At 41.9% G+C, this 12,975-nt stretch overlaps 1 protein-coding gene across 2 annotated transcripts in view; it reads left to right on the forward strand.

The window, feature by feature from the left end:
• The first annotated feature begins 2,729 nt into the window (after positions 1–2,729).
• Positions 2,730–12,975, forward strand: part of CDS2 (CDP-diacylglycerol synthase 2) — a 92,088-nt gene continuing 81,842 nt past the window's right edge. Inside the window, exon 1 of one of the 2 annotated variants that reach the window (XM_069068885.1) lies at positions 2,730–3,221. In XM_069068885.1, coding sequence (XP_068924986.1) covers positions 3,159–3,221 — 63 coding nt within the window. In that variant the 5' untranslated portion in view covers positions 2,730–3,158. The remainder of the gene's footprint in view (positions 3,222–12,975) is intronic. The other variant, XM_069068884.1, reaches the window with a different exon arrangement.

Genomic DNA, 12,975 nt, shown 5'->3' on the forward strand with positions numbered 1-12,975 from the left:
ACATTGGGGTTTTCTTAGCTGCTGAAGGCATTAGTTGGGTGCCCTCTCTGAGGCCTCCACATGCTCTGGCAAGCTGGTCACGAACCCCAGGACCTCCACCCTAGACCACAATCCAGATCCAAGCAGGTTAAAGCAAGAGCTTGGTCCCCCTACACTCTGCAGGCCAGGAGCTGAAGTTGCAACTTGGTGCTGGCAAGATGTCTCGCCCTGGGGGCAAAAGCTGACCCACTCCTAACTACTGGTCCCAAAGTCCACATTGCACTGACCTCTCACTTTGTTCTTAGCATCTATGTGTTGATGAATCTGGAAACGGCCACAGTTGCTGGTGATCTGGAGTCCCTCCAGCCAGAGGCTGGTCAGGCCTGCCCTGGGGCTAAAACCTCCTGCACACTCAGAGCCCTGTGCTGGCTGATTCTTGCCAGTCTGCTGGGCTGTCCTCAGTGGGAGGTTAGCTTCTTTGTGTCATTTGGTGGGTTCCGCAGCTCCAAAGTTTGTTTAGAGTCCCTTTTTACACGGATTGGGGAAGGTGGAAGCCCAGTGGAGGTCCTGCTTCTACTCTGCCATATTGACTTCGCCCTACTTCAGTGATTTTTAAATAGGGAATTATTGTAGAGTGGATTCTTGTCCAAGTATGGACTAGACTTAGTCCTTTCCAACCTGGAGATTTTGACATTTTCTTTGTAACCCCAGCATATTACAGTCAGATAACATGCATTTATTAAGTGCCTATATATATATGGTATATACTATATATAAGGTTAAACCCTGGGGATTCAATGAAAAGCAAAAAACAAGACAAACTTCAAAGTCAAAAATCTTATCAGTTTCTGCTCTCAAGGAACTCAGAGTCTAAGAGAGGAGAAAGTGTGGCAGGGGTATGCTGGAGCCAGTTCTTACTGGCTTATTAAATTTTCAGTGTAAGCATTTATACTTCAGAAATCAGCAAACCAATGGGAACTGAATAGATTATGGAGAAAAAGACAATCAAAACTAAACCAAGCTATACACGATAAGGTGCAGCTAGGTCGCTCAGTGGATACAGCGCTACTCCTGGAATTGGGATAGACCTGAGTTCAAATTCAGATTAAAACACTTACGGTACTAGCTGTGTGACCCTGGGCAAACCCTGTTTGTCTGTTTCCTCATCTGCAAAATGATAAGGAAAGAGCAAACCACTCCAGCATCTTTGCCAAGAAAACCCCAAATGGGTTTACGAACAGTCAGACATGATTGAACAACAACGAAATCAATAATAAATACTTCTTGATATCCATAAAAAAAAAATCAGGCTACAAATTGTTTTGTCTAGACTTAAGAAAGTGATGGAGAAATTTTAAAGTTAAATTCTGACCCTAGGAGCTGGTTGTTAAATATTCACCAGCACACACAGAAACAAGTTTAAAGGGCAAAGAACTGAAATTTTCAGAAGATTGTTTCAGTTGGCTCACTTTCTCCTTCACAGAAGAGGGGAGGTGTCCTTGGAAAGGCGGAATAAGTCTCATTCCTTTTTGCTCCCTTTCCCATTTTGGCCACTTGTCACTAGGAGAACCCCAGAGGAGCCGGGGGCAGGAGTGAGGGGGTCTCCCGTTTCTGGACGGGACCTGGGCTTTAGTTAGGGAATGAGTATCACAGTCACAGCTCAGCCTTGAAGCGCCCCGGGCTTTTGCGTACAGCCCCTGGATGCCCCCGCAGCCAGAGGGAGGGGTGGAGCGATGGGCTAGGGAGAAAAGTGGGGGGAGGGGAAAAGGCAAAGGCTGGTTGGGGGAGGGGCGGCCTCGTTACAGTCCAAACCCGCCGCCAGGATCGGCGCGGGAAAACCTTGCCTAACTGTCACGTCAGCCAGCCGCCGGCTAGGAACCGAGCCCGTAGTTCCTCCAGGCCTCCTTCCCTCCCCAGGGAGAGCGCATGCAGCTGCCCCCGCCGCCAGGATCCCGCATGGCACACTCTGCCCGCAGCCAGTCCCGCTGCGATAAGGGCCCACTTCGAGGATCTCAGTCCTCCGGCCCCGCGGCGGGCATCCTCTCGCCCCGCCCACTCCGCGAGTCTCCCCAGGCCGTTGGCGAACTGTCCTCTTACGTAAGCGCTGCGGCCCGGCCCCCTCCATTATTTATCCTCCCAACCTCTGTCCTCGCTTTTCTCAGTTCATTCCTCTTCCTTCTCTTTTCCAAACCGCCAACCTACTCAATTCAGGGAACGTCTGTGTATTGAACGATGAGTGAAGCACTGTGCTAGGGATACAGCGATCGAAAGGAAATAATGCCTGCCCTCAAGGAGTTTACATTCTACTGTTCTCTGTATGACTCAGGGGTTCTTAACCTGGGGTCTGTAAACTTTTTTTTTTGCCTCCAATATTTCGATTGCTCTTTCAACGTAACTGGTTTCCTTTGTACTCTTAGGCCATTAAAAACATGATTCTGAGAAACCCATGGGCTCCTTCAGCCAGTTAAAGGAGAGGAGTCCATGACGCAAACAAGGTTGAGAAGCCCCGCTCTGCGTTCTCTGCTAGGAGCCAGGCGTCCAATGAGAGCGCGTCTCCCAGCTCTCGGCCCTCCAAATTGGTGTGACGCAAGTGATTGGCGGTCGGCGGGCCTGCGCGGGCTTGCGCGCTCCCGCGCCCCACGCCTGCGGGCTCCCTCTGGAGGGGAGGAAGGGAAGTGGCAGGCTCGCGCACGGCCTGGGTTAAAGGAGGGGGTGCGGCCCGGGGCGGGGCCGACCCGGGGGAGGTGGAGGGGGCGGGTGTCTTGCGTCCTGGATGTGGGCGGAGCCGGTACAAAAGCAGCTTCCGAAGGCCCCCAGGCGGGCTGCTGTCTGAGGGGGGCATCTTCGCGTGAGGTCCCGTTGCGTAGCTTCTTCTTTGGTCTTCATCTCTTTGCTTTGCCTCGCTTCTCATTTGCACCTGGGAGGGGGCTGCCGAGCGGATCCGTGCCTCGCTGGAGGAAGCAGCGCTCCAGCCTCAGCTGGGGGCGGCGGCTGGAGGCTCCGCCAAGGCCCGGGTGGGTGGTGGGGAAGGTCCGCCCGCTTTTGCTTCTCCCTGGGGGCTGAGCCCCGCCGGGGAGCGGGTTGCGAGAAGGCGGAGGCCCTGAGGCTCCTGCTTCGCTGCGGGAAGAGAGCGTCCTTGGCGAGAAGGCTGGGGCCAGAGTGAGGATTGCTTCCCCAGAATGACGGAACTGAGGCAGAGGCTGGCCCACGAGCCAGACGGGCGGCCGGAGGCGGAGGACAAGGTAAAGGGAGCAAGAGGGGCGGGCGGGTTCCCTCGTGCCCTTTCCGCCCCTTGCGGAAGGGAGGAGTGCGGGGCCGGAGGGATGCTCTCCCGCCCGCAGCTGCTCTCCCCGGTGCGGGGGGAGGGGGACCCGGGGCTGCACCGGAGAGCGTCTGCATTGGGGGTAAGGATGTTAATGAGCCCCCTGGAGAGGAAGCCTCGCTGTCCACGCCTGGTGGGGCGAGGTGGGCGGCTGCGGGGCCGGAGAGTGCTGTCTGGGGCAGTCAGGGGGCCTGGATTCCAGCTCCCGCTCGGCCCCTTCTCTGGGGCCTCAGTTTCCTTATCTCCTAAACCAAGGGGTTGGATTTGGATGAACCCCTAGGGCCCTTCCAGCTCTACATTAAGGGTGTCTCTGAGCCTTCGTGAGCTCGCAGCCCGAGTCCCCTGAATAAAAGCTTTCAAGGAAGGGATGAACAGAAGGCGATCTCTTTGTAACAGTAACAAGGAAGGGGACCTGTGGTGGCCTCCCTAAAATGGAACATGTCAGCAGATGTCCTTTCTGAAACGCCCTGGCAAGCGTGGCTTTATAGTAATGCTTACCGGTGATAGAGGAACAGCTTACACTCCACTTTGTCCACCACCTCCTCCTCTCCGAAGCATAAAACCAGCCTCCTAACCAAGACAAATATGTCACAAAAGCTTTCAGTGCAGGTGCTATATGTTGATGAATTTGAGAATCTAGCTCTATTTTTTGGGTAAGCTGAGATTCATGGCAACTTCAGTGCAAGCTACTCAATCTGAAGTAGTTGAAATACATACCCTATATGGTATCTTCAACACAAGTTCCTTTTGTTGTCATTGTCCATTAAACATTGTCCTCTTTTGAGTACAAGACACCTATCTGTGTGCTTGGGATACAAATTTATATACCAGATAAATTCCTAGAGTCCAGTTGGGAAGGGAAGGCATTTCCAGTCTTAGTAAAGAGATAAATTTAGAGGTGTGGCAGCATAGGTTGGGTCTGGTGGTAGTGTATAAGTGCTATAGGAATTCAATGGAAAGAAATAAATGATTGTTAGTTATTGTGGTCTTTTTAGGTAAGGTGAGGCTCTTAAGAGTCTTAACGGAAGAAGATGACTTAGATGGGAAGGCATGAAGAAGGGAATTTCAGGTAGTGAAAAGCAACCAGGTATGGGTAGGAATATTCACTATTTTGAGGAATAATGAATAGATCAATTTGATTTAAGTGGAAGGTTGTAGTAGAAGTAATGGGAGATACACTTGGAGAAGGAGATAGGGTCCAGATAATGTAGGGTCTTATTATGTAGGCAATATAGTGCTGCCTTTGAAAGTTTTGAGAAGGTGGATGATTTATAAATCTGGATTTTAAGAAGGCAATTTGGCAGTGGGGTGTAGGATGGTTTTCGTGAGGAAGGACAACAATGTAGGCATCTCAAGTAGGTTGATATCATTAGGAATGAAAAAAAGAGAAAGGGTTTAATATGCATTAGTGAGAAGTTGGATCAGTTAGACCTTAGGATTGACTAAATGTTGGAAGGAGAAAATGAAGCCTACATTTTGAACCTGAGTGATTCTGGGGCATAACAATACCAATGATAGAAATAGGAAATCCTAGAGTGAGTGCTGGTTTGGAGGAAAGATGATGGCAAGCTTGGTTTTAAGCATGGTAGCATATTGTTCATGGTCTTTTGAAGAGAGACTGGACCTAGAGATTTGGGAATCATCTATGTAATTGAGGCCACAAAAGTGGATTATGAGATGAGAGAGAAAATAAAAAACAAAAGAGAAAATGAAGATGGGGGCAGAGGAGGAAGCAGAAGTTAAGAAGGAATAACGGGAGAGAAAGAGTGTGCTACATAGAAACAAGGAGAGAAGAATTTCAAGAAGGGAGAGTATCAGTTTGATGCCTGGGAAGGGTTGGAGTTGGAATCAGATTCCTAAAGATGGAATGGAGCCCTTAGACGAAGTCTTGTAACTCCAGTAGTCTTTATGTTTTTCTGTCTGTTAGATATCTATTTAAACACTTCTTTGCTATTTTGTGAGGCAGCCTCTTTCCTTGTTAGATACCTATAATTGTTAGGAAGCTGCATATGTGGCCTAGCCCTGTAGGCAAAACACAGATGATAACCCTCCAAATATTTGATGACTGCTTTCTTTCTCTCCTCAGTTATCTTCTTTAGTCCCAGGCTAAAACCTCAATTCAGTCAACCAATTACTTGTTCCAATGTGATTTCTAGTACTAGCTGTCCATTTCTCTGAAATATTTTGTGTTCTTCAGTGTCCATTTTAAAATATGACCCCCAGAACTACAAAAAACTACTAGAATTCAAGCATGGTTTTATCAGGGCAAGATTTTATATTCAGTAATCACAGTGGAATCTTGTCTTCTTCATTCCTGTCAGTGTCATGTTACTGCATGTATATTGTCTGCAGTAGAAGTCAGTTTGCTAAAATCTGCCTCAAGTTCCCTTCTCATACTTTTAAAAAATTATGGAAAACCTGAATTACATGTATAAGATCATTATCATAAAGATGAGAAAGTAGACATATAGGTCAGTAGTTAACAGTTAATCTCTTTATAACCTTTTTAGGTAGCTAAATTGTAGAGTGGATAGGATTCTGAGCCAGGAGTTAGGAAGACCTGAGTTCAACTGTGACCTCAGACACTTAGTAGCTGTGTGATTCTGGGCAAGTCACTTAACCATTAAGTTTGCCTTAGTTTCTTCATCTGTAAAATGGGGATAACAATTACACCTACATGCAGGGTTGTTATAAGGACCAAATGAGATATTTTAGCACAGTGTCTGGCACAGAGTAAGCCCCATTATAAAGTTAGATATTATTATTAACAATAATATAAATAGTGTATGTATGTTTTTGTCCTCTATTCTTTTGGTATTTTCCCTTTCTTAAGATATCATATAAGGTGGTGCCTCTATGCTTTTAAGATATATTTTCTCTTACACAGATTTTCTTGGTGTAAATTTAGGCAGATTCAACCATTCTTTTCAACCATTTGGAAGATTCCACCATTCTCCCTAAATTTGTCTTCTAAATGACAATTTTAGATTCCATATATAGTACATTGGTAACTGCAGTATTAGGGTCCAGTTGTGGTGGTTTTGCTAATAAAGATAGGTTAAATTTTCTAAAAATCTATTCCATTTTAGATCTGTTTGTTGCCATTCTGCAAGTTTAATTCATGAGAGCTTCTTGGATGTTGTGGTACATTTGGTTCTCATACCAAGTGATTTCTGTAGAAATGTTTTTATTTCCATTGCTTGTTTTCTTTTGCTCTTTTATGGAGTGTTACTACTGTTTGTAGGTTTCAGCCCTTACAGTACATAGTATTTTACAAATGAGCTTTTAGCCTAAATCAGTATTGCCCTTGGTTGTCATGGTTTTCTTCCGTAGCAAGTAGACCAAGTATTTGCTGGCTAAGGTGGTTTCTGAAGTCTTTTGGGGAGTCTCATTGTGGCCACCGCTTTTTGTATCAGTGAAGCTTTTGTAAGAAATGGGAATAATCAAGGTCAAAGATCCTTTTGTTTTTAAGTTCTCTTTTTCCAGCATCAACAGCTTGTTTAAATGAGTCAAGTTGATTTTTATAGATATTCTAATTTTCCTGTCCCCCTTATCTGCCTGATTTAGTAATGATTTTTACTTTTTACTATACCTAGGGGTATAGTAAAGGGGTATAGCTATACCTAGGGGTATAGCTAGGTGGTGCAGTGCCTGGCTTGGAGTCAGGGAAACGCATCTTCCTGAGTTCAAATATAGCTTCAGAGGCTTATTAGCTGTGTGACCCTGGGCAAGTCACTTAACCCTGTTTGCCTCAGTTCCTCATATATAAAATGAGCTGGAGAAGGAGATGGCAAACCACTCCAGTGTCTTTGCCAAGAAAACTCCAAATGGAATCACAAAGAATCAGATAGGACTGAAATGACTGAACAGCAACAACAATATACCTAGTCTATGGTCTGAGTGCACATGGAAAGCTATTTTGAGAAAATTTCAATATTAGTAAGCAGTTTGTTTTCAATCTTTAAAGATATTGTCTGGCTTTTTTTTTTTTGGTTATGATACTCACATTTACCTTCTGACTCTCTTCTGGAAAAACTATATTCCTGAGTATATAGCTTCTGAAATAGGTTTTATACTTTTGTGGTCTCTATGGTTTCTCATACCTGAGCCACATTTTCTAGTACGTTTTTTTCCCTTTCCATTCTCTTATGCCCCCTACTTCTCCCATTTATAATAACTGAGCATCAAAGTATATGTTGCCTTAGTTTGGTGGAGTTTGTTAAATTCTTTGTAGTTTTTCTACCTCTTCATTCTCTGAAATAGGTACTGGCCCATAAGCTGTAATTAATTTCATGGTAGTCTTTTTATTCATGTTCATTATGAGCATTGCAAGACAAAAAGACCGATTCCCATGAAAGGACATTTCTTGTTGCTCTGTGGAACATTTATTAAGTGCCTACTATGTTCCCATTTTAAGCACTTTACAGATATTCTCATTTGATCCCCACTACACCCTAGGAGCTAGGTGCTATTATACCCATTTTATAGTTTTGGAAACAAGCTGAGGGAGGTTAAGTGCCTTGCCCAGGGTCATCCAGCTAGTAAGTGCCTGGGGCCATATTTAAACTCAGGTTTTCCTGATTTCAGGCCCTAGGGCTCTCTTGCTGAGCTACCCAGCTTGTGTCTGTGGTGGGTACTTAATAAAACACCAGCACCATCTTATCTTTTGCTTCTCTAAGCAGAACTTGAATGCCATTCTACATTTAATTGTAACTTTCTTTTGTTTTCTCATTTCACTTATCACATTTAGAATAGCTATAGTTATTTAATGCTTATAGATAGTCTGGTTCCTTACACCCTTAGACCCTTTTCCCACATCTCCAATACCATCACTAAAGAAGGGGACTATGGAGGTTATTTTGAGTTTTTGCTTGTTTAATGGCTACCATGGTCAAACAGTACATCATGTAGTAGCCAGTCCACTGGTGGGCTTCTCTGTATCTTAGCTCTGCTTGTCCCTTAGGTAACAGATTCAATCTGTGGCCCAGTAGTGCTCAAGGCTTTTACAGCATGATGGAACCAGTGAGAGCTTATAGCTCTACTATCATTGTTTTTGAGAATCTGGGGTCAATTCCATACCTGGTTGTGATAAGGAGGCCTCCTTATTCCATTTTGTTGTATAGGGAATGTAAAAGGTGCTGTCCAGCTAATTGTAAGTAACAAACACACATATATAAAACTTCATTTGTATTACAGTGCAAATAGTTATGGCATAGCTCATTATTACACAGATCATTATTACACTAATCAAATCATGCCTCCTGAAGCATAACAACTGTATCCAGTAAAAGCTTGATCTAACACAGACTATATCCCATGGATGTTAATCTAGAAACCCAGAACTTTTTCTTGGCTTCTAAATGATTGATCAGAGTGGAGAAGGGGGCAGAAGGTAGGGGGTTAAGCATAAGGTAGGATTTTAGTAGTAAAAAATGGTTTCATTTTTGTTATTTTGTTGTAAACCTAGAGTAGAAATCTCTACCCTTCCCCAGCTATACATCTATTTCATAATTTGTTCAAATTTACATCCAGAATATTGGCTTTTCCTGCTATTTTAGGGAAGTCCAAAGAAATAAATATAAAAGAAGGAGAAGGCTTTTAAAGAGAAATTGACTCATATAGCTTATAGTATTTAATGTTTACATGGTATTTTCCTTACAACAGCCTTGTGAGGTTGGTACTCTAATAAGTCAGTGGATTTATGATCTTATCAATGTTCATGCTGTTTCCAGTGTTTCAGGTCACAGCCAGTTTATCCTTTGCCCATCCTGTGAGACACTTGTCTATGTTTTGTTGTAAATCTGTGAAAATGGAGGCCTATCCTGCTAGTGTTCTATGGGACCTTCAAGTTCTCTCTCTCTCACATTTTTTTTCCTATTCTCCCATCTCTCCCATCCCATTGGAGTGGGGAAAAAAAATAAACCCTGGTAAACAAGGATGAATAATTAAGCAAAACAAATCCCCATATTTGCTATGTCCAAAAAAGTATATCTCATTCTACATCTTAAGTCCATTGCTTCTCTGTCAGCAGATAGATAACCTCCTTCATCATCTCTCTTCCAAAATCATGGTTGATCATTGCATTGGTTGGAGTACTTAAATCTTTTGAAGTTATTTGTCTTTGCAATGCTGTTAATGTATAAACTGTTCTGAGTATGCTGTCTTTATTCTGCATCAGTTCATAAAAGTTTTCCTAAGTTTCTCTGAAATTATTCCTTTTATCATTTATTTTAGCACACTAATACATCCATATACCATATTCAGGCATTCCCCAATTGATGGGTTTCCAATTTTTGCTACAACAAAAAGCTCCTATAAATATTTTTGTATATATGGATTCTTTTCCTCTTAATTTGATTACTTTTGGGATATAGGCCTAGTAATGGTATCTCCAAGTCAAAGGTTATAGTTTAGTGACTTTTTTGGGCATAGTTCCAAAATACTTTCTAAGACTTTTCGACCAATTCATGGGGCCACTCATACATAGTGCATTAATGAGCCTGTTTTTTCATATCCCCTCCACCATTTGTCATTTTCCTTTTTTGTCATCTTAAAGTGGAACCTCAGATTTGCTTTAATTTGCATTTCTCTAATTATTAGTGATTCAGAGTATTTTTTTTTTATGTGGCTGTTGCCTCAAAAGTTCTCTCTCTCTCTCTTGACAATTAGGTTCAATGTCTAAGGCTATATTTGAACTCAGGTTCTCCTTTCTCCAGGGTCGGTTCTCTTTGTCCACTTGTGCTACCTAGCTGCTCCCATTCTCTTGATGTTTAGAAAACAAGGGAGTATATAGACTGTCATTGGGTTATCCCTGGCCTTTGCTGTTTGACTGGCCCTTTGTTTTTTTGGGGTCATGGGTTCTCTGATAATATGCTTTATATCCCTTTTCCTACTTTCTCCTTTCGTTATGTGTGGCAGCCTGCTTATGGCTACCTTGCAACTCTTGACTAGCCTTTGGGTGATCATCAACTTTAGGTCTTTAAAAGAGGCTGTACTATTCTATCACTCACAGCCATTTGAAATTACTGAATTAAATTCCTGTTAAAAAGGAGGAACCTTTCTTTTAGGGAGTAGCTTGGGGTTCTGAAAAAAAACCAAACCCTAATGATGTAAGTAGGGGAAATATTCCTATTTTACAGATGATGTTATAGAAACTGAGACTTAGAGATGGAGTAATCTGTCCATGGTTGCATAGTTAAGAAGTGTTGGAAACAATTTTTGAACCCCGAGTGTCTTGATTCCTAGCTCATTGATACCAAAATTCACTTCTGAGTAATTTCTGATTAAGAAAATTAATAACAGGAATTCTGAGAACAATTTCACATCAGCTCTATATAAAAGCTAGAAAAATTTTGAAAGATTCCTTTAGACATAGCAGTTTAACATCTCTGCCAAACATTTCTTCCAAATAAGCTAGCCATTATTTATTTGAAAATAATCTGGAATATGTGTTTCAAGTCAGAGACATTTATAGTATTCAGAATCTTAGGGCTAAGCTTTTAAGGTCTGTTTTTATTTTCTTTTTTTTAAAATCCAGTTTCTAATAAAGGAATTGTTCTCTTAGGAATAAGACTTATGATCTCAACATCCCAGTGCTCATAGCACTTGCCAAACCAAACGAAAACATAACTGCTTCATCAGTAACAATAAGGAACTAGGAAGATGAAAACATATACTTGAAAAGGCTGGGTTATCTTCAGTCTCTATAACTGAATTTTCATTTTATCAGACTTGGTATATCTGATGTCTAGAAGGAGGACTCTGGGGTTATCTACTTGGATAACTAATTGACTTGCTCTCCAATTTTTAACAATTTTTTTTTAACATTTAGTTTATTAACGCCAGCCTAAGGATTTTTATTATATAAAGTTTCTCAATTCCTGCCAACAGACTCAGGTGCACAGAATAATAGAGGATGGAAGAACTTTAGAGGTTATCTAGCCCAGTTCCCTACTTTGACATATAAGTTACTTAGCAGACCAGTGAAGGGAAGTGACTTTACCAAGGTCATATAGCTGGTTATGTCATCTTATTGGTCAGTCTCATGATTTAAAAACAGGTGTATATCTTTTTGCTCTTGTTTGCTGTTTAACTTTTTAGAAAGTCCTTTTAAAAAACTGTCACTGTCTTTCTAAATTGGTAAAAACCAGGATGAGTAGAAAGCTGTGATTTTTTGAAAATAAAAAAAGTAGATTGAATTCTAAATGAATTATAAGAAAGTCTTTATGAAGATGTGTTTAAACTCAAAGACATAATAGACAGTCTATTCAATACACTTAAAAAATTTTTTTTTGGTAATTTTTGCTTTTTGGAGGGAGGAAGGTAGGGCAGTTAGGGTTAAGTGACTTGCCCAAGGTCACACGGCTAGTTTTGTGTTAAGTGTCTGAGACTGGATTTGAACTCAGGTCCTCCCAACTCCAGGGCTGGTGCTCTATTCACTGTGCCACCTAGCTGCCTCACAGTACACTTTTTTATTGAGGTTTACTATGTGCAAGGTGGTGTGCCTGCATCGGCTCTGTGCATAATACAAAATGTACAAGACATGATTGCTGACTGAAGGGGACTCATAGTATGGGAAATGGTATATATACAAATCACTGTAATAACCACAGAGAGAGAAATTCTTATGCCGAATTTAACAATAACCCATATTTTTTGTTGCATAAAATATAGTTGTATTGTAGTGGTAGAAGCATTGGATTTGAACTTGAAATGATTTTGAATTCTGTCTCTGCTATGCCCTAGTTGTATGATTTTGGACAAGTAACTTCCTTTCTCTGGTCTTCAGTTTCTCCGTCTGTAAAATGAATGGTTTGGACTAGATGATTTCTTTTTTTTTTTTTAATGAGAAAAAAGTGGACTTCTTTTTGTTAAAAAAAAAAAATGGATAAACCATTGGTTAATTTGATTTAAAAAAAAGAAAGAAGACAACCAAATTGGCTGTATCAAAAATGAAAGGGATGAGTGCATGGCTGATGAATCTGTAATTAAAGCAGTTGTTAGCAGTTATTTTGTAGAAGTTTTCTTAAGTTGTCTTCCAGGTCTCAATCTATGATGCTATGGGCTTTAAGGTTTGCCAAGTGTGGCCCTCGAAATAACAGTGGGAGGTAGCAATACTAAATATTACCTCCATTGTGTAGTTCAGAGGGGTTGAGCTTTTCTTTTTTCTTTTTTTTTTTTGCTCTTTTTTTTGGGAGGGGGAAGGCAGGACAATTGGGGTTAAGTGACTTGCCCAAGGTTACATGGCCAGTAAGTGTTAAGTGTTTGAGGTCGGATTTGAACTCAGGTCCTCCTAAATCCAGGGCCAGCCCTCCATTCACTGAGCCACCTAGCTGCCCCAGGGTTGAGCTTTTCTAAAGGTCCCATAGCCATAAAGAGTGGGAACCAGGACTCCAACTCAAGTAATTTTATTTCAAGATAAGTGCTCTTTTAACTCCACAAGCTGTCTCTTTAGTAAGACAATCTGTTTGTATAACTGTTTTAAGTTTTATGAGTAATGTGCCAAGAACAGGTCTCTATTTTTTATTTTTGTTGAAATTCTCAGTACTAGTCCTCAACTTCTGCAGAAGTTATAGTCATGCCTTCTCCAGCAGTAAGTTTTAGAACCCTAAAAATGCCTTTTAAAGAAGGCAGATGAAAGGAATTCTTTTGTGTCTGTATTCGTTAGACAGTAT

The sequence above is a fragment of the Petaurus breviceps genome, unplaced genomic scaffold, assembly GCF_028583685.1.
Source record: "Petaurus breviceps papuanus isolate PSGF00001 unplaced genomic scaffold, PetGlider_PUasm1.0 90775, whole genome shotgun sequence".
Classification (NCBI taxonomy): domain Eukaryota; kingdom Metazoa; phylum Chordata; class Mammalia; order Diprotodontia; family Petauridae; genus Petaurus; species Petaurus breviceps.